The 20,057-nt window shown below is 61.7% G+C and overlaps 1 protein-coding gene across 4 annotated transcripts in view; it reads right to left on the reverse strand.

Annotated features, from left to right (window-relative positions):
• Positions 1-20,057, reverse strand: part of SH3RF3 (SH3 domain containing ring finger 3) — a 204,713-nt gene that overhangs the window by 64,525 nt on the left and 120,131 nt on the right. For all 4 annotated transcript variants that reach the window (XR_010934295.1, XR_010934294.1, XM_067703971.1 and 1 more), the window contains one exon: positions 6,286-6,639. Coding sequence is in view for 2 of the 4 variants with exons in the window: in XM_067703971.1 (XP_067560072.1) it covers positions 6,286-6,639 (354 nt within the window). In the remaining 2 variants the exon portion in view is untranslated. The remainder of the gene's footprint in view (positions 1-6,285; positions 6,640-20,057) is intronic.

Here is a 20,057-nt window from a genome sequence, read left to right on the forward strand (position 1 = left end):
TCCCATCTTCATCTCTGTTCCTGTCGATGGAAGGTGGAGGGGTGTCCCCCGCCGGCAGCTGAGCTGTGAACAGCCGAGGACACAGACCCAGCAGAGCAGGACGCGGCTGCTGAGATGGCGGTCCCTCCAGGAGCCCGGGAGGCAGCTGTGTGCTGACCCTCAGGGGTATCGTGGCACAGGGGGGCCTCCTCTCAGGATTAAGGGCTCGCAAGCACCAGGCGTGGCAGGGGGCTCCAAGTTGTAGCAGTCCAGCCCTGGGAGGACGGCGCTGACCGGAGGCACGGCCACACCCTAACGCACGGCTCCTAGGACACACGGGGTGGGACGGGAAGTCTGTCTGAGGTCGTTTGCAGCGCCAGGTTGTCTCGTGCCCCACGCCCTCTGGCTGCAACGTGGAACAGGCTTCCCGCCAGGACTGGGGCCTGCTTCCTCCCGGCTGAGGGCCCCGAGGCTGATTCTGCTCTGATTTTTAATGGCTTACTTTTTAATGGCTCTGGGCCTTAAGGGATTAGTGAAGGCTTGGCAGGAGAGAGGGAATCGGGCAGGGAGGAAGGAAGGGAGGTGAGGGCTCCAGCTGCTTTTGGACAGAAATAACTGGGACCACAGCCTGGGGACAGACCCTTCCTGCACCCTGGCGACACCCCGCCCCTCCCCCCGGGCCTGGCGCAGCCCCATGCACGCGGGGCCCCGACGTGGGAAGGTGGTCCACCGTGATGAGGTGGAATTCTTTTCAGCTGACTCGCAATGGACGCGTGCTGGGGCTCAGCCCAGAAGTCGAGCACAGCCCAACCCGGGGGAGCCACCAACAGTGTGAGGATGCCAGTGGCTCAGTCCTCGGGGTCACTGAGCCCATGGAGTGGGCGACTCCAGTGACCCCTTAGGCCTCGTTCAGCAACAGCCCACAGGCATTGCAAGGAGTCTACGCTGAGCGCCCCCGGACCCTGATTCTAAACCGTCAGGCTGTTAGCAGATGCCAGAGGCTCCACTGCTGCCCTTGCCGGGGCCCCTGAGCAGTAGCTGCGAACCAGGCCTTTCATTTCCCGCTGGGATTAAAAAAAGGGAAAAGGGTCTGCGGCTGGCAAGCTGCACCCCAGCTAAAAGGGGCTCCAAGTTGCCTTCCTTGACACAGACCAAGACCCCAGGAAGAAACACCTCACTTTAACTTTTAACACGTGTCCAGAAGGCACTGTCATCACCCTAAAAAGGAGCCGTGAAACGGGCATGTTTTATTCAGCACACGCTACCACTCCATAACACGGGGTGAAAATCAGGCTCTCAGGAACGTGCTTCCCAAAGAAAACTTCAGAGTAAAACGCTTACAGACTGATTCTTCGCTTGGTTCCAAAAAGAACACCCAACAGCCTGCAGGGCCAGGGGTTTGGGCAGGGAGGACGGTGGGCGGGGCCTGGGCTGGCAGCTCGAGGTCGGAGGCCAAGGAACCTGGAGGAGACGGTCTGTCCTGGAGAGGGAGCCGGTCGCTCTGTGCCGACGGAACGTCCCCGGTTCTGTCCATCAGCCCCAGGAAGCTGGCTGGCCACCTGAGGCAGAGGCCACCAGGAGGCCAAGCTCACCTCAGGTGGCCCAACCGGCCCACAAACTACTGACTCAGCCCTGAGCTTCTGAGTCCAGGTCTGCTCAGCGGTCGACAGACTCCTCCGAGGTCACATCTGGCCGTGCTGTCCCTGCTTCTGTAAATAAGGTTTTCTTGGCACCCAGCTGCTCTTGCCCACAAGGCAGCAGTCCAGCACGCTGAGAAGTCGGCCGACCCACCTGAGGTGTCGTCTGCAGTGAGAGGACAAGCCTCCGGCCTCTGCCCTCGTCCCACGGGGCCAGCAGCGGGGACCAAACGGCCACAGCTGTGCCAAAAGCAAGACAGGCCTCCCCGGGTCATCACGAAGGGGAGCTGACCTGCTCAGTGCAGGGGTGAAAATCGCAAAGCGCTAACGTGTTGGGGGCTGGGGGAAGGCAGTTACAGGCTACTTCTCACCCATCGGGCATCGCGAGGTTCGACTCTGAACCAACAGGTGGAGCCTTTTTCCACCAAGAAGAGTCACAGGCGGGGGGCTTCCCAGGTGGCGCAGTGGTTGAGAGTCCGCCTGCCGATGCAGGGGACGCGGGTTCGTGCCCCGGTCCGGGAAGATCCCACATGCCACGGAGCGGCTGGGCCCGTGAGCCGGCCGCTGAGCCTGCGCGTCCGGAGCCTGTGCTCCGCAGCGGGAGAGGCCACAGCAGTGAGAGGCCTGCGTACCGCAGAAAAAAAAAAAAAGTCACAGGCGGTCTCCTCGCTCTGCTTCCCCACACACGAGTCCGCCTGCTTGGTGGTCTTTGTTCACAGGAAGGTGCCAGTAGCTAGTGTAGACCACCCCCCACTTCCATGTGTGTCCACAGACGAAAGCATCGTCCCTGGCTTTGCACAAAATGCATGACGTTCACATCCCAATGACCCGTCTCCCGCCTTCAAACAGAGGTGTCTCCTATGGAGAGGTGGGACTCAAGAGCCCGCAGCCCCATTCAGCGTGTCTGTTGTCCATCCACGTGTCCGCGAGCCCCCGTGTGGAGGGCCCCTGCGGGCACTGAGGGTCCGAGCACAGCTTCCGTCTCGGCCGAGCTCCCAGGCCTCAAGCTAGCGGTGGCCATGGTCGGGCCACGGCTACAGGGCCTGGGTGTGCAGCCGCGCCCATACCATGGTCCACATGGTGGGCCTGGGAGGGGCAGGGCTGGGCGAGAGGAGCAGGGAGGTGGGGAGGGTCCTGAGCCATGAGCCTCTGCAGCAGGGCCTGAGGAGACTTGGAGTCCCACAGGAGGCCTCGCCTCCTTCCAGAGCAGGCCCACCTCCCAGCGGCTGTGCCGTTCCACGCACTCCCTGCCCCGAGCGGTGTCCTTGTCGCCTGGTGGGCCGGCTGGTCCCGGGGGCTGGGGTCCAACAAGGGTCCTCCTGCATCTGCCCGGGCTGCTCCTTTAGCCAAGAGCTCGCCAAACGAGAGGGAGGACGGAGGGACCGGCAGCTCACCAGGCCCAGGGGCCCGTCCCTCAGCCGCTGGCGATGGCCGGCGCCCAGCAGTCCCTGCCCTTAACGTCGCAGCAGAACAGACAAGGTCGGCAGCTGACGTGGTGGACGAGAAGCCCGGGCCAGGCGGCCAGTGTTCTCATTCCTGCAGCTAGCAAGTCGGGACAGCACTGCCCACGTCTGCAGGGAAAGCTCTTCTTGTGCAACGTTCTCAAGGATGAGACGGTTTAGCTGTCTCGTGCTTGCTTGGTACTTTTTTTTTTATTTTGCTCCGGACAAGGCACAGAATTACCTTTGTAACTTTCTGAAAATGCTCAACACAAGCCCAGGCTCCCCACGGGCAGTGCGCGCAGGAGCCTGGAGGTGGGCTGACAGCGGGGAGCCCGGCGCGTCGGTGCCCGCACTCCCCGCTTAGAGCCTGTCCCGGGCCGACACAAGAAGAGGTGGCGAGAGGGGCTGCAGGCCACCCCACACGCAGGCGGATGCGTTGAAAGACGCCCGGAAGCTTCCGGGAGGGCTCTTCCAATTCACTCCTCAGACGCTAGAGAAATGCTCCCTTTTGATGTTCTCGCTGCTGAATTTCAAACACTCCCCTCCTCACTGATTTTAAAGCACATCTTTCTGATCTCAAGGGCTTCTGTTGGCTTATTTGAAGCTGGCCTGTAAGCCGTGGTCTCTCTGAAGCTGAGAAACACCGAGTCTGGTGAGAGCCTGCTGGGTGCAGGTCCCACCCACGGCCGTCCACAGACGGCGGGCACAGAGACGCCGGTTTTGGCTTCCGTGGGTCACCTCTGCTCTCCGAGGTTGCCGGCCTCTGCGTCGAGCAGTTAAAGCTTACAGACAACACGGAGCGTCCAGGGAAATGGTGCCGTGGGCTGGCCCAAACACCTGGGCTCCCCTGGGTGCCCTGGACCCCACTCCACCCCCATCCCCACTGAGCAGAGCCAGGCTGGAGGACTTGCTTTGGCCACTGAACGTCCCCACGCGGGAGCCTGTAGGGGCCAGTGCACTGGCGGCCACATGCCACCCCTGCCACGGCGGTGGGTACACTGCCGCCCGGGACTGGGCCATCGTCCCTGCACAAGGCCGGGTGGTCAGAATTTTAGCGTCCCTGAGTCACGTGGTCTCTTCACAACCACCAGCCCCACTGTTGTGGCCTGAGAACAGCTGGGCAGACGACATGCAAGTCAGCATGTGTGGCTCTGCCCCAGCAAGGCTTCTATCTACCGAACAGGTGGCAGGTGGGCTTGGCCCACGCAGCTGCAGGTGTCGGGGTGAGGGCACAGCGCCCCCCCCTGTGGCGGACGCGCGGTGTGCGCGGGAAGCAGGCCTGGAGGATTGGGGCTGCCCGTTCCAGGGCATAACCGGCCACACTGCCCGGCCCAGGAGCTCCTTGCACCCCCTGGGGCTTCCCAGGCAGCGGGGGTGGGGGGGCGACCTGGGTCACCTGATGACAGGTCGCTCTGAGCTGTGGGTCAATCACCTCCTTTGACCCCCGACCTCAGCAAGCAGACATCTGGACCCTGAGTGGTGGAGCTGGCCTAGACAGCCTCTTTCCCCGTCCCTCCTGCTAACCCTCCCTGCCCAGCAGCAAGGTGACCGCGGTGCTCCGCTGCTCATGAGGACCTCGGCCGAGCCTGGACTTTTCCGCACGGCAGGGAGGAATGATTCATCAGGGTCGAGTGTGAGCACGGCGGGCATCGGAAGCCCAGCCTGACCTCGCTCCCCTGGGAGCCCTGCTGCCCGTGGTGGACACGTGGCGTGCGGGAGCGAGCTGGCCGCCTCACAGCTGCGCCCTCTCGGCAGCCGGCGGTGTGGGCCCTGAGCCCGTGGGAGCCATCACGGGGGGGGCGTCAAGTGGCATCCCTGGAGCCACGGTGTTTCATGCTCAGACCATTCAGAATGCAGCATGGCTGACTCAGGTCCCATGGCCACCCGAGGAGAGACGGCCGGGTGGGGGTCAGGAGACAGGACACGGCACACAGGGTGGGCGACACCTCGTCCCTGCCCAGGACCTCCAAGTCCAGGGGTTGGGGAGAAGGCCATGAATACCAGCGACAAAAGCAACACAGTCCACGATGGATGCAGGGGAAAGCCCTGCAGGCCAAGGATTAGGTCAGCGGGTGCGCGAGGGCCGCAGGCCTTTCGTGTGCGTGGGCGCGTGTCTGTGCCGCAAGGGGGGGGGAGGGGCAGGAACAGCCGCGGGGGGAGGGGGAGCCAGGCCAGCACGGGCGCACAGGTGCAGGATCTCTGCGGACGGCACAGGGGAGACCGGTGGAGATGCTGGAAAGACGGCAGGGTGGTGGCCGAAGTCTGAAGGGCTCCTCAGGCCACGCTAAGGCGCTCAGAGCTCCTGGGAGGCAACGGGCACCTCCAGGAGCACCCAGGTGAAGGGCAGCGTTACCGCAGGGCGCGAGGGGCCGCCAGAGGCAGGCAGCTGGAGTCTGAGGATGCAGACCCAGAAGGTGGCGCCGGAGGTGGGGGCAGAGGGGGCGGGGCTGGCCTCTGGGTCCCACCCATGACCACCGACCTACGCTGGCGCCTACCGCTCGCAGCCCTAGTGGCTGGCCCTCAACTCACAGGCGCTCAGCACCACCCTTCCTGCCTCCCGACAGCTGAATTAAACGGGGCCACAGCCAGGTTGCAAACTGCTTCCCTTGAACTCTCACCCTTTCTGACGACGCTCACTAAAGTCCTGAGCCTGGTCACAACTTTCACTTCAAGTGTCACTGCAAGAAAATGGGTCCCAGGGCCCGGTCATCTCATTCGTGGCTCCCACACTTCGCCTCTTGACTGACCGGCCTGTCGTGCGGCAAGCAGGACCAGCGTGGACGCGGCAACAGCCTGGCTCCAGGGCTGCCTGGTCTGGCTGGCTGAGAGCAAGGTGACCCCTCTGCTTCCCTGGTGGACAGAACCAGTGCCCCGTCCCACAGAGGAGGGCTCTTCTGGTTCTGTCCACAGGGAGCACGTCAGCCGGTGTCACGAGATGCTGCAGACACAGCAGCACTAACCCAGACTTCCTCCCGAGTCAGAGGGCTGAGGCGGGCGGGGACGGGACCTCGAGAGGCCGCGCCACAGGCACTTGAGAAGCACCTCACACCCCCCTCGGCTGTCTGAATGCTGGTTGAGACCAAGACACACCTCCCACCAGGGCTTCGGGGGCCCTAGGGCGGGGACCCCAAAAGGCACTGTTGCCTGGCCTCCCTCACACCCACCCAGGGACCAGGGACGGGGAGCAAGCGGAGCCGAAGAGGAAGCCCCGGCCCCAGCGACGTTACCTGGGTGGGTGCACTGCGGGACAGGTGCGCCAGGTCCCCGATCCTGGCCGCGGCCCGTGGGTCGCTGGAGCTGATCAGCACGGGGGCGCTGATCTCCATGGAGCGCCTGTGGCTGGCGGCCTGTGTGGACCTGTGCGTCACGCTGAGCGCCGTGAAGGAGTGTCGCTTCTTGGCATTCTTCTTACTGTCCACACGCCGCTGGAAGGCGCTGACTGCCCCCGTGCTGCCTGAAGTGGGACCTGGGGCCGCGCTGGCCCCCGCACCGGGGTCAGAGGGCATGAAGGTGAGGCAGCCGGACGCTGAGGCCGGGCCCAGCCTGTCCATCTCCATCAGCTGCTTGGCGGCATCGTTGAGCTAAGGAAAGAGGGGAGAGGCAGACGTCAGTGGACAGCAGCCGCACCCCACGTCCAGCCTTTTGCTCGCGCCTCAAAGCCACCAGAGCGTTCAAGCTGCCAGACCCTTCCAACAGCACGTCCAGTACGAACGGTGCGGAGAAAACACAGCGAAGGCCAGGGTGGCACCTGGACATTCTACTGAAAAGGTGTGTTTCCAGGGGCTGCTCCCTTCTCCCCACTTTGGCCGAGTGGGGCTGCCTGGGAAACACCCAGAGGGGGTGCCTAGGGTGGGAGCAGCCCCCATGTGCTCCCCACCTCGTGTACCAGCAGGACGCAGCTTCCCCGGCACGTGGCCACCCTAGGCTGACCAGACTTCCGGTGGAGCGGCCTCAGGCTGCCGGCAGAGCCCTGCCTGCAAGGTTCGGGGAGGGGGCAGAACAAGGGCCCTCCTGGAACAAGACACACCCGTAGACCAGGTGGGGATGGTGGGGTCCAAGGAAAGCGTGAGCAGGGACCAGGGCGCGAGCTCAGTGCTGGCGCTGGGTCACCGTCCCAGGTGCCAGTGTGAAGAAGGGTTTGAAGCCTTTGCGGAGCGGGGGCGGTGCTGGAAGGACACACTGGATCCTGACGGGAGCAGGAGAGAAAGTGTGTGCGCCAAGGGAGCCTTCAAGGGCATGAGGTCCCTGCAGGCAGGTGAAGGCCACATGGTGCTGGCTGTGGATCTGCAGGGCGCCTGGTGCAGGCACCGTGCCACGTCCTCCCATCAGCCTGGAGCCGTGGGCCAGGCCAGGAAGGGTCCCTCGGCCCTGCAGGTCCTCCCTTGTATACCGACCGGGGTTTGCGGCTGGCAGCATCTCGATGAGTTAAAACCAAGCAAAAGCAGCAGCGCTGGATTTGCGCAGCGAGAGGGAGGGATGCTGTGTCCAGAGGTCAAGCCGATCACAGGCGCTGGGTGCGCAGCCGCCTTCAGACGGCTCAGGCACAGGCTGTGAGCATTTCCACTACAAACTCCTGTCCTTCACGGGGGTTTGTAAAACTCACTCCAGGCCCCAAACCGCGTGATCTAAGTCCACGCTTAGCCCTGAGACGCTGCCTCCAATCAGGCTCAGCTGCCTCGCTCTGCTTTAAGGCTTTATTCGTTTGCCCCATCAGCAGTGCTGCTCGGAGAGCAAGCCGGTGCCCAACCCCCTCCCTCGCAGCCTTCGGGGGCCCTCTGACCCCCGAGGGCCGGCCTCCTCCACCCCGTGGTGTGCACCCACCTGCAGCGCCAACGGAAGAGCAGAAGCAGGAAGCGCCAGGCATGATGCCTTTGCTTATGGGCACCAGAACCCGGTCTAGACCTGCTTGCATGTGGCAGATTTCTGTACAGAAATAAGGGCACCGACGACGCCCCCGGGCTCAGATGATCCCATTCGTCCCCAAAGCAGCAGCCCAGGGTCCCCGGGGACCCTGCTGCGTCAGTATCAGAAACCGCAATTTCAGAATCAGGAAACCCAGGCACGGACCGGCAGTGTGTGCGCACGCCCAGACCTGGGCAGGCAGGTCACCAGACCACTGGTTCCGTCCAGAGGGCTCTAGACTGAACGGAACCTTTAAAACAGGAGGAAGACTGGGAAGCCAGGCACAGGGGAAGACGTCAGGGATAAGAGCAATCGGTGGGACGCGCCCGGCGGTTTTCAAGGAGAACAACGGGGAACAGGTGCGCACGTCCACCGCTCCGCCCTGACCCGGGGGGAGGACTGTGGTCCCCACACGTCCGCACAGGAGCAGCGGGCCGTGACCGCGCCCTGGGGAGCAATGTGTGTCCTCCCTTCCCGGGACTCAGGGGTTGGAGGACAGGGCTCAGACGTAGGGACAGCACGTGTCTCTGAGGCCCGCCGCCCGTTCTGGTCAGATCCAGCTGCACTTCAGTGGGCGCTGCCACCCGGGAGCCTTTCAAGACGCTGATTCTGGCTCAGTGGGCCTGGGGTGGTGCCCATATCTCTGCATTTCTACAGCCCCCAGAGACCCTGCCGCTCGCAGGAGAGCCGGCTTCAGAGTGGAAGCCCCGCCCCGTGAAGCATCCACGTGACCTGGACGGCGGCTCTGCTGGTGCTTCCTTTAATCCACTTCTCCCACCGGGGGGCTGAGGACAGCACAGGTCGTTACGCTGGCAGGCGGCTGTGACTCCTCAGAGCTTCACAAACTCAGCAGCTGGCGAGGAAGGGTCTTCGCCTGCCCGCAGCTCCTGTGAGGAGACACCGCAGGAGCCCCCCTTCGCTGGCAGGGTGGGCAGGCGGCTGATGGGCACCTGGATCAGTGCTTCTTGGGTGTAAAACTCTGCTTTTCACCAACTAAACCGTCTGTGGGGTGGTGAGAATGCAGCCCCAGCTCCCCTCCCCCCACAAAGGCTGCATCTGGGGCACAGCGGGAGCCCCCGGCACCAAGGCTCTCGACAGCTGGCCGGGCTGGTCGAGCGCAGGCGGCCGCTGATGACCACCACCAAGCACGGGGGACCGAGAGCCGCTGTCCCCCCAGAGGCTCGTGTGGCCCTTGCGCCAACTGAGCAGGTCCCAGGTGCAGGACCACGGCTCACGCCTCTCTCCTCCGTCTCGCCGGACACACCACGGCTCCCCTCACGCACGGCACGGGGGTGCTTATCCAGCCCTGCGGCATCTTCAGGGTAAAGACGACATGTCCAGTGAGGTACACCTGTGCTTTTGGCAGCTGGAGGGGCTGGGTTCATTCTGGAGATTCAAATGTGTCTTTAAAAATCAGACCTTTTTTTGGCACGAAAATTAGGTCACGCAAATTCTCACATTGGGAGGCCAGCTACAGCTACCGAGGTTCGGGCGGGGAGGTTCTGTTCCCTCCCTTTTGTTACGAGTGTGTGCCGGTGACCTCGCGGGCCTGCTAGCAGCCCCAGCCTGTGTTTAGCGGGATGGCGAACGCGAGATGTCTGTTAACACCAGGTGCAAGGCTGTCCCCACCCACCGGAGGGTGTGTCCTACACCTGCTGTGGGACAGGCCCCCACGCGGGAGGAGGTTCCCATCCTGCAAGTTAACATTTCACACGGTGGGCAGCAAGGCCGGGGGCCCTGAGGGTGTGGCGGAATCACAGGACAACCGCCCCTGGCTGCCGCCCCACCACCAGCGCAGCCAGCTGCCTCCCCGCCAAGCCCCCGCCACCCCCCACGTTCCCACTCGAGCCTGCTCTGTCCCCAGGTGCCTGAGGCGACGAACGAGCCTGCAGTTCTGCTGCCAAAGTGCACAGGCGAACTGAGGCCGCCCTCCGGCACCTGAGGTTAAATGAGAAACATCCATCCACCAAGGTCAACGCAGGCCAACACCGGAGCTGCACACAACTGCTTCGTCTTGCGAGAAAAGGCTGATTAGAGGCAAGGATTTGGGGAGACATGATGTCTAAAAACGGAAGCCGGGAGGGGCAAATGGCATTCACTTCAGCCTCCATCACCCCGGGCTGGACAAAGCCCACCTCTGCCAGCCGCCAGATGCTCCCCATGAGGGGGGCACCGCCGTCCACCAGCCCGCGTCCCAGCTGTCCTGCCAACGCGGCCCTGCTCCGAGGCACCCCCTCCTCCTGGGCTCACCCCGCCTGCGGGAACACGGCCGCCCTCTTCGCCCTGAGCCCCTCCACAGGGTGCGTCTGAAAGCCGAGGGCCCCGGACTGGATGTTCCAAGGTTCCTGAAGGACCTGTGGTAATTCCCCCTGAAGGTGAACTTAAAGGAGACAAAGGCTGTTTTCCAGCAGAAGAGGGGGGCACAGGGCACCACTGCCTGTGCACACTCTAGGGAACCGAGGGGGGGCGAGGTCCCCAGGGGCGCGTGGCTGGGGGCTGCCAGGGCACTTCTGACCAAGGTGACCAGTCCCACAGGGCCCTTTTGCCTTCAGGAGGCCACGGAAGTCCTTACTGAGGAAGGAGGGGCCTGCTGACACCTGGGGATGGGACAGGAGGCGGGAGCCCTGGGTGTCCAAGGAGGAATAGCAGGCAGAGGGGCTGGAGAGACACGTGGTTGGGAACGGGTGCCGGGGGTCAGCGGGGCCAGGGCCCGGCTCTCCTCTGTGTGGGCGGAGGGCTTGGAGGACTCCAGCGGGAGGACCCCCTGACTTCTGTCAATTTTCCAGCGATGTCATTGGAAAATTCTCACAATTTAATGAAGAAAGCAACAGAAATACTGATGCAGCGACATCCCAAATTCGTTCACAATACATGTAAATTTACACACAGAAAAGAATACAGGAAACAACAGCACGCTCGCAACGTTTCTATTCATTCTCCTCCTACACGTGTTTTTTATTCATATTTACTGGTAGGATTATGGTGACTCTGATTTTCCTCTTCACACTTTTCTGAATTTCCCTGTTTTGAACAACAGCCAGGTGTATCAGGAAGTCATTAAAAACAAAACGTGCAGATTAGGCTGGGACAGCTTCCGACATAGGGTGAGACTTCCGGGGCCACGGGAGCACCATGTTTTTTCCACTCCGTACAAAGCCTGAAGTGCCGTAAAAGACCTTGCTGCTCCCCAGGTTAGACGCAGTGGCTTTGGGAGCTGCGGTTTCACGGCGGATCTGACAAAGGTTTCCTCCCCGTCGGTGGCTTGGTTAGGAGCCCGGCTGGGGGGTCTCTACAGGGAGCACAGCGCTCATCCTTGGTACCACACTCCCACCCCACAGGGTGTCTGAGAGCTCAGAGGTGGACAAGACCTACCAGCCAAAGCGGGAGGAAGGCTGAGAGAGGTGGGCCCGGGCAGGGCCGGCAACCCTGTCCACCCCCCACCCTGAATGCTCGCCTGTGAATGCTCGGGGGTGGGGCAGGACGCCCCTGTGGGTCTGTCTTCTTAAGCAGGAGGAGCTCAGGCCTGGGGGGTCCCCTCCCTGCTCCCAGCTGGCTCAGGGCAGCAGTTCTAGACAAGGGGGCCAAGCCCTCGGGCGGGAGGCCCAGGTCTATGCTTGAAGGCGAGGCGCTAGCGAGCTCCACTGCCTCCGGATCTGACCCATGTTCCTCCACTGAGATTTGTTGGTAATAAAGTTAGCACTTAAATTTCCATCTCTTAGACGTTCATCTTTCTCTCAGCTGGATCTGAGAACAGGGTGTGAAGACTTCTCTGGGGACTTCCCTGGTGGTCCAGTGGTTAGGGCTCTGCAGTTCCACTGCAGGGCCTGGGTCTGATCCCTGGTTGGGGAACTAAGATCCCACAGAAGAAGAAGACTTCTATAACTAAAACCTCAAGGGCAACTCAATAAACTCTCCCCCAAACTTACATGTTTAAGAACATATTAACATAGGAACAGTGTTGCAAATTTAGCAATAAGAAGTCCTAACAGGAACAGATTTCAAACACACATTCATCCCCCTTTAAATACAAAGGTTTACAGAAGCGTGAGTTAACCCCCGGGGATCATTTTTCTGTACCCGGTCTTGAGCCGAGCCTCAGCCATCAGCTCCCGAGTGGGGAGCTGGGCGTCACGGCCCAGCCTTCCGATCTGAATCTGCACCCCCTGCCCGGTGACTGCAGGTGGCCGGTGCAGCCCCCTGAGAGCCCAGGCTGGCTGCTCTGGCCTGGCCCACACGCACGCCGCCACCTTGGCCTTGGCCTCCAGCAGGACTTGAAGCCCGACTGTTACTGAGGAGGCCCCGCCCTGCACAGTTCACAGATCCTCGTTCTCCAAAGTACAGTGTTCCTTCCCTCGGAATGAAACGAGAAACTGTTCCAAATTGGTTTTTAAAGGATCGAAGATTTTCTTCCTTGTCCATACAACAGCCTCAAAGACAATACTCCCGCAGTAAGAATACAATTTTGCGAGGAGACTCGAGGGCCCCTAGTGCCGGACACGCCGTCACAGGAAACGAGGTCCCCACGCGGCCCTCACAGCACCAGTGCCGCTCCACGCCCAGCACCCAGGCCCGAGGAGGGGGAGGCCATCACCCCGCGGCACAGACCAGGAGGCGAGGCTGGCAGGAGCGCGGGGCTGGGCCCCTGGCCGACTCTTTGCCCCGCGCGGCCTGTGGGCTACAGGGAGGAGCCCGGATTTACTCTGAGAGCCAGGGGCCCCCCCGGGGGCTGTAGGCAGGAGTGAGGCCCGAGTCACCTTCGTTCAGACTGTCTGGTCCACGTGTGACAACGGACCCTGGGGAGGTGAGACCGGTGGAGGGTAGGCTGGGAGATGGTGACAGATGACAGGGCTGCTCTCAGGGGCCCAAGACCCAGCACAGCTGAAAACTTTTCGTCTAGAAGGTTCTTTCTACATTTGTTTTATGCTATCAACCCCCAGGTAAAGGCAGGGTTAGAAATGAAGGACACGGCTGGGGGGTGGTCAGCAGACAGAGGCCCAAAGGCCGTTCCGTGAGCAGGGAGGGGATGCAGACTCACCCACTTGCGGTGTGTGCAGCAAACTCGAAGCCCCGAGAATGACCAGGCCGGCCTCCCGCGGACCCCACCCCCCACCCCCACTCGCCCGCTGCCCCTCAGCTCCAGGCAGCCCGGGCATCACTGGGCCCGCACCGCAGCTCCTGCCCCTCCCCTCCGGCCCCCGGGGGCTTCTCTGAGCAGGAGAGCTGTAGGGTCCCTGCCGCAGCCTCCCTGCCCCCTTCGAGCCCTGTTTGCACAGAGGATACGCTGCCCTCTAGACTTCATCTTCTCTTCTTCCTTCTCTCGTCCAGCGAGACTGTGGGTTTCAAGACGATTCTCCGCAGGGCCTGGCACACGGCGGCGCTCGATGGAAGAGTGACTGAAGGGCTGAGCGAGTGGAGGGGTGGACGGTGGCCCCCGCTGGCCTGCAAGGCACAGCTCAGACAGGCTGGAAACCTGCTCTTTCAGTCCAGGGCTCAGACGCGCCAATAGACACAGGAACGGCCACCCAGGGAGACCGCGGAGTCCTCAACGGCTTCACACCGTAACTCTTAACTGCTCTGGCTTTGAGGATTTGGAAGAAATAAACGCAACAGAGGACAGCTCTGAGTTCCTCTGAGGAGGCCGGGCAGAGGAGGTGAGGCCAGAGCTAGCCGCTCTTTCTCCCTTTGCAGTAACTGGCGGAGTCGAGGCGGCTGCAGAAGGTGGCGCCCCGAGCACACGCTGGTCTCAGAAGGGTCCGGGTCACCAGCGACTCGCAGCCTCCTTCCAAACAGAAGTGCTAATCAAAGGTAACGGGAGAGACACCACGACGGAGGCCCAGACAGTTAATCTGGGAAGTAATTCGTGGTCAAGTCTTAGAACTACTGGGGGAGCGGCGGCTGGCACTGCAGGGCCATCTCCCCACAAGTGCTCTCTGCTCTGGAGGGAAGGCACCCGGAGGCCCACGACCCTTTCCAGCTGCGCCATCAGACTCGCTGCTCCGCACTGAACACAGGCCTGAACCTCGGCCAAGGCACACTCTGCGGTCCCTTAGTAACACCCAGAGCCGAATCTCTCCACGGCTAAGTGTGCTTCGTTCACCTTCACCACGGAGGCCCCTCCAGGGGGCAGGCGGAATCCTGCACACCAAGCCTCTCCCCCAACTTATTTCTCAGACACGGGTCCACCAGACCCACTGCGTCAGACTCGGGGCTGGGCCCGGAGCTTTCCAGGGGACTCTGACGCTCACTGAAGTTTCTGAGTCGCTGGCCTGGATGACTCGGTAGGGAAGGTAGGGATGTGGATTCCCAGGACGGAAGCTGAGTGAAGGCACCTGTCGAAGCCACGCCGAGGGCAGGGCGGGAGGGTGGGGAGGCCCAGGCAGCCTGCGGGGACACGGAGGCCTGAGGAACCTGTGTCCCCGAGCAGGATGAGGATGAGCGGACGGCGGGTGAGGACACAGAGATTCCGAGTCAAAAAGCGTCCAGTGGAGGGAGCTCAAGTTGGCTGAAAAAAATCCCATCCTGCACGTACTTGGTTTTCTGGGTTATTATTGCCCATGTGAGCGACACGTGATGGGAAGGAAAGCAGCAGCTGGAGCCTGGGCAGAAACGGTCAGACAGAGCACCGCTGGCTGCTGTTCCCCCGGCTGCGCGAACCGAGGCCCCAGGAGAGGCTTGGGCTCAGCGGGCAGCCAGGCCTGGCTCCTTCCAACATCGCCTGCACTTCAGCCGCAGGTTGAGACACTGTCATGCCTGCTTGTCTACTGAAGATGGAAGTCATCTCTGCTTTTTTCTGGGCCCACCTGCAGCTGGATTTCCAGGCTGTGGGCAGGGCTACCACACAGAAGCTCCCAGGGAGGCTGCAGGGGCCGGTTTCACAAGGCCTTGCTAAGTCCCACCATGTGCTTCCAAGAAGACAGGCTGAAGGTGTCCCAGCTGAGACCTCAGAAATGGCTGACGGCTTAGCCCTTACACTTTGACCACTTCTGTGAAACATTGGCCCACAACTCAACAACACTACACAAACCCACTAACTGCCTACTATGTGCAACCACTATGCCAGGACCCAGAAGGGAAAAGAATTGCTACTAGTCTGGCCTCAAAGTGGCTACTTATGTAGTTATGAAGACAGAGACGATGACAGGAAAACTGAGACGTTACATGTCACTCTGTGTACAGTACATTACAAGATGTTAACGTCACAAATTGTTCAAAAAACACTAAAGGGGACTTTCCTGGTGGCGCAGTGGTTGGGAGTTCGCCTGCCAATGCAGGGGATGCGGGTTCGTGCCCCGGTCCGGGAGGATCCCACATGCCGTGGAGCGGCTGGGCCCGTGAGCCATGGCCACTGGGCCTGCGCGTCCGGAGCCTGTGCTCCGCAACGGGAGAGGCCACAACAGTGAGAGGCCCGCGTACCACACACACACACACAAAAACCACTAAAGGAGGGAGTGATCAGGGAGAGCTGGTCCCTATGCATCTACCTATCTCCGTGGAGGAAAGTCCCAATGATCACACCCCAGCACCCAGATCATGCCTTGGGGTGCAGACCCGGATCCCAGCGGGGCCACCCAAAGGACACTGAAGTCCTGCCCCCCAGGAGCCCCACGGCTCCTCCCCTCCGTCGCCTCCCGTGCTGAGCCTGCCCTCTGGTGACTGAGCGTCGTCTGTTGGGTGAAGTGCATTAAGTCTTCACAAAGGCACAGTCAGCACAAGGACACAGAAACGCGGGCAGGACTCATATTCAGGTCCGGCGGGATGTCCCTGCCCCCAGATGCCCACTGACGTAGAAGCTCGTGAGAAATAGGTCGTGCAAACGGAAAAACAAAACGGAGCTTCAGGCAAGATCACATCTCCCCCACGTTCTGCAGCAGGAAGCCCTGAGTGGCGTCTCTCCTGTTTCCTTCCTGGGGTTTTGTCGGGTCACCTCTGATGTGGCAGAATCAGGGTGTCCTGAGAGTTACGATCTGGGTGAGGAAGCAGGGGTCACACCTGCTTGGAAGAAACGGAGGAGCCGCCAGCCCACGCCGCCCCCATTGGCCCACCCAGAGCACTGGTCGCAGGACAGTGTTTGGACCTGGTTGTAACCCGTCTCCACAGAGGATGAGGACCTCAAAGACTTCCACCCAGTCCTCACGTCTCTGATGAAAGCTGACTGTTTACTCTGGGCCCTGGGCTGGGGAGACTCAGCATGGGAGAGCCATGGCTGACCTACTGCTTTCCCGTTCTGTCAGAAGTACCTCTTGTATCCTAATTTTATCCTTATTTGTCCCCCCCCCCCAGTTTTACTGAGGTATAACTGACATATAACCTTGTATTAGTTTAAAGGGTACAACATAATGGTGTGTCACCCTTATTTCAAAATTCGAAACCACTGCAGGTTAACAAGAAGGAATAACAAGGATCATTTTTACCCTCTCACCTGAAATGCTAAAACCAAATTTATGGAACAGTTTTCAGACACAGGACATCAGACAGCTCAGCAGTGAAGCAGCTCATAGACCACAGGACATGGGGTAGAGGACGCAGCTTCGCAGGTGGGGACGGGGATAATCAGCCCCACGTTAGAGGCGCCCTAGTCCTGCCCGTCAAAGGGTAAGACGGAGGCACGAAAGCATCACACTGTTTCTGTATAACTTACATCCCAGGACAAGGCTTGCAAATATTTGTAGGAATACAAAAACATCCAGCACTGGAAAAGCCAAAATTCACACCACTGGCATCCAGTTAAAGATACCAGGCAGGCAGAGAAGCAGGAAACCGCAGCCTCTACGTCGACGGTAGAGATACTCACAGAGGCGAAAGGTCGGCCAGTGGAGCAGAACCAGAAACAGCCCGGAACACAGAGCCCGCAGAGAAGCACGACGCAACATCCCGAGCACCCCGCGTCCGAGAGGCAGGGCAGCGTGCATGTCAGGAGACACAGCGGGGGCACCTTCCGGAGACGAGCCCCGGACACCCAGCCCAGCCGTCCGCGTCGCAGAGGCCCCGTCCACCTGTCCGTCTGCCGTGCGCTTCCCGCCTGCTGCTCCCGCCGAGGCCGTTTCCGCTTCCTTCCACGTAGGTGGGGGTGGAGCAGCCTGCGCCAAACCAACCCTCCACGGGGAAGAACACGGAGGTTTCCACAGGTTCCGGGGCCAGGCCCACCCAGCCGCCGGCCGCGAGAAAGGCCACGGGACGGGAGGGCTGTGGGAACGGCTGCAGCCACGTGAATCCACCTCGAGCTTCACAGCGAAATGACCACCCGCGGCTGCAAGTCGCTGGTTCTGAACCGCGTCCAGGTGAACTGGTATCGCCGCCTCGTCCGGCATGGGCCTGGGGGTCTGTGTGGCTGCCCAATGAGGGTCCCGTCTCCGTGTCTCCCTTGGAGAGCCTGCCTGGCTGCACACCCTCGCTGACTTCTAACAGCCTGACGGGTCACACGACCATCCCTGTGTCGGCGCCAGGACCACTTCAGAGAAGTCGGCAGAGCTGGTTGTTTGTAGGCGGTACAGAATGATGGGAGGAAAGGAAAGGAAGAAAACGTAGCTAGAAGAGGGCCTTCATCCCGGAGAGCCCCTCTGCTCGGAGCTGCGGCCCCCGCTCGCGGGGCTGCTGAGAGCGTGCGGAACGGCCAGCCGGCCCCTCGGCTGCTCTGAGGGCCTCCCCCCTCCTCAGAGGCCTCGGTCCCCTGAGAACGCCAGTGGCCGCAAACCATCACCCTCTGGGCGTGTGGCGCTGGACCTCCACTCGGGCTGTGTCTGGCGCCTCACGGGGTCCCCCTGGTGTGCTTTGGGACGGGGCACCGTCCATGCGTGCAGAGGGAGAAACTCGGTGCTGACGCATCACACAGCTCAACGAAGCTCAGGCGGCCTGCAGGTCCAGTCAGGCCAGGGGCAGCATCTTTCCAATCCCCGGGCCCGCATCCCCCAGTGGGAGCAGGAAGTTAGAACCCCACTCCCCTCTCCCACCGCCCACGCTGGGCACGACACGTGGGGTTTCTCGTCCAGGAGCTGCGCCCCCTCAACCAGGGACACCCCTGCAGGTCTATCCACCCGCATCCCAACTAGAACGTAGGGTCTGTGGAGGCGCTGAAGCCGAGTCAGGGCTTGGGCCTCCCGCGTCCATCTGCTTCTCCCCTGAGCTTGGGCGTGGACCTTCCACTAGAAGCCACAGACCCTCCCCAGCCTCCTCCCTGGAAACATTCTGCCTGCCCCCCGGCCTGAGCTGAAAAACCAAGACAACGGTGAAGAAATAACCAGCAGTTACTGGGGGTGTGGGGCGAACCCAATGCATGAGGGGCAGCTCCAGGCTCTGGGCCTTTGAAACAATACAGACAACTTCAGAGCTGCGTGTTCCCAGAGAAGGTGGCAGCTTCGATACCATATTTAGAGACGGAGGCTCAGAATAATACGCTCTCTTCGTAAATAAAGTCACAAGGAGACGGCGGTGCTACACGTGCAAGAAGGGCCGAGTTCAACATGGTAATTAGCTGAGGCTTTGATAACATCCGCCCTAATTTCCGCACTGAAGACAAGGCCTCTCAAACGGGAAGCAGCTGCCGTTAGCAACCGTACCATTTTGGGCATTACATCCATCCGGCTCAATCAGGTTTCAGTTTTTGCTTCCATCAACTCCCAGCATCTGTAAATAGCATCACTTCAGCAGTCTGCCCTCGCACGTCAACACCATTAGCCGAGGTCGTGGGACCCACCAACAGGCAGAGGCCTGGATCTGGTTCCCCAAGGTCAGAACTCTCTGGACGCGCACTGGCCCTGGGATGAGGCTGCCTCGCTTTCCGGGGCTCGCCCATCCTCCCCCATCTCTGTGTCCGGAAACCGGTGCCTGCAGGTGCGGCAGGGCTAGGAGGCCGGAAGGATGCTGACCCCTGACGTGTGAGGCAGTAGAAGGGGAGGGAGCGGGAGCCAGAGAACAAACCCTCCAGGTGAGTGCGTGGCTCCAGCCGTAGGACACAGGCTCTCAGAAGATGCCACGAGGATGCATCCACCAGCTAGTGGAGGGGTGGCGGGGGCTGGCTCTGGTGGCAGGAGGGAGACAGGATTCCCGTAGCACCACTCGGAGACACCCCGCCCCCACCCTCCAGCCCCTCCCACCGCTGGGCCGGGGCTCTGTCCCATCACTGCCTGCAGCCCCTCCTCTGGGCTCCTCCCAGCCACCACTGCGCCCGCTCCGGGCCACGGAGCCATGCCACGGAGCCATGCCGCGCACCAGGCCTCTGGCAGGTCCACGACTGGCCGACCCCGACCCCGCCCAGCGCCCGCTTCCTCCCTTGGCTCCTGCCCCTCGCACGCCTCAACACCGCCCCCCCCACGCCCCTCCCCGGTGAGTCCCCCGAGTCACCTCCTACGCAGTCTTGAACCCTGTGGTTCTCCACAAATAACCTTCTGCCAAGAGGCTGAGATGAGGACAGCTGGACACAGACCGTCAACACCCTGTCCCCTGCACCTCCAGAATCCCCCTTGTCTCCTCTTCCCTCCAAGGGCGGGCCCTCCTCCAAGACCCTCCCCTCCCAGCCCAGCTCCTCCCTGAGGGCAGCTTAGGCTCAGCCCCTCCCTCCCTGGGCCTGGGCTATCGAGACAGAGCTCCAGCTGCACCCGCGGCCCGGTGTGGAGGTGGCAAGCCCCACCCAGGTCCTCAGTGCCCAGGGATGCACAGGCCGCCCGCCTGATGGGCCTGGCCCATCAGAGCGGCCTCCACTGCGTTTCGGCCCTAGGCCTCCAGGGTCAGCCAGGGTCACCACGAGGCTCCTCACCCCTACTCAGAGCTTCCCCCCTCTCTGCACCTCTTTTTCCAGATGCTCCTTGGCCCCAGACGCAGCTCCCTGGGGTCAGCTCTTCTCAGTAGGGGGCCGGGGTCCCCGGGGAAGCTGCCAGGACGCACTGGCCCTTGTGCTGAGGCCGGGGCAGCCCTGTCTCTCCAGGTGCCCATTACAGTAACTGGTCACAAGGACACGGGCAGCCGAGCCAGCTGGCCTCCAGGAGCCCAGAGCACAAAACGAGGAAACACACCGACATGTCCAAGTTCAATATAGGTGACACCGGACATACAAAGAGGGGGAGAATTCCCACCCAGAAGGCCCCAGCCGGCAGGAGAGCTGATG

Source organism: Pseudorca crassidens, chromosome 14, assembly GCF_039906515.1.
Source record: "Pseudorca crassidens isolate mPseCra1 chromosome 14, mPseCra1.hap1, whole genome shotgun sequence".
Lineage (NCBI taxonomy): Eukaryota > Metazoa > Chordata > Mammalia > Artiodactyla > Delphinidae > Pseudorca > Pseudorca crassidens.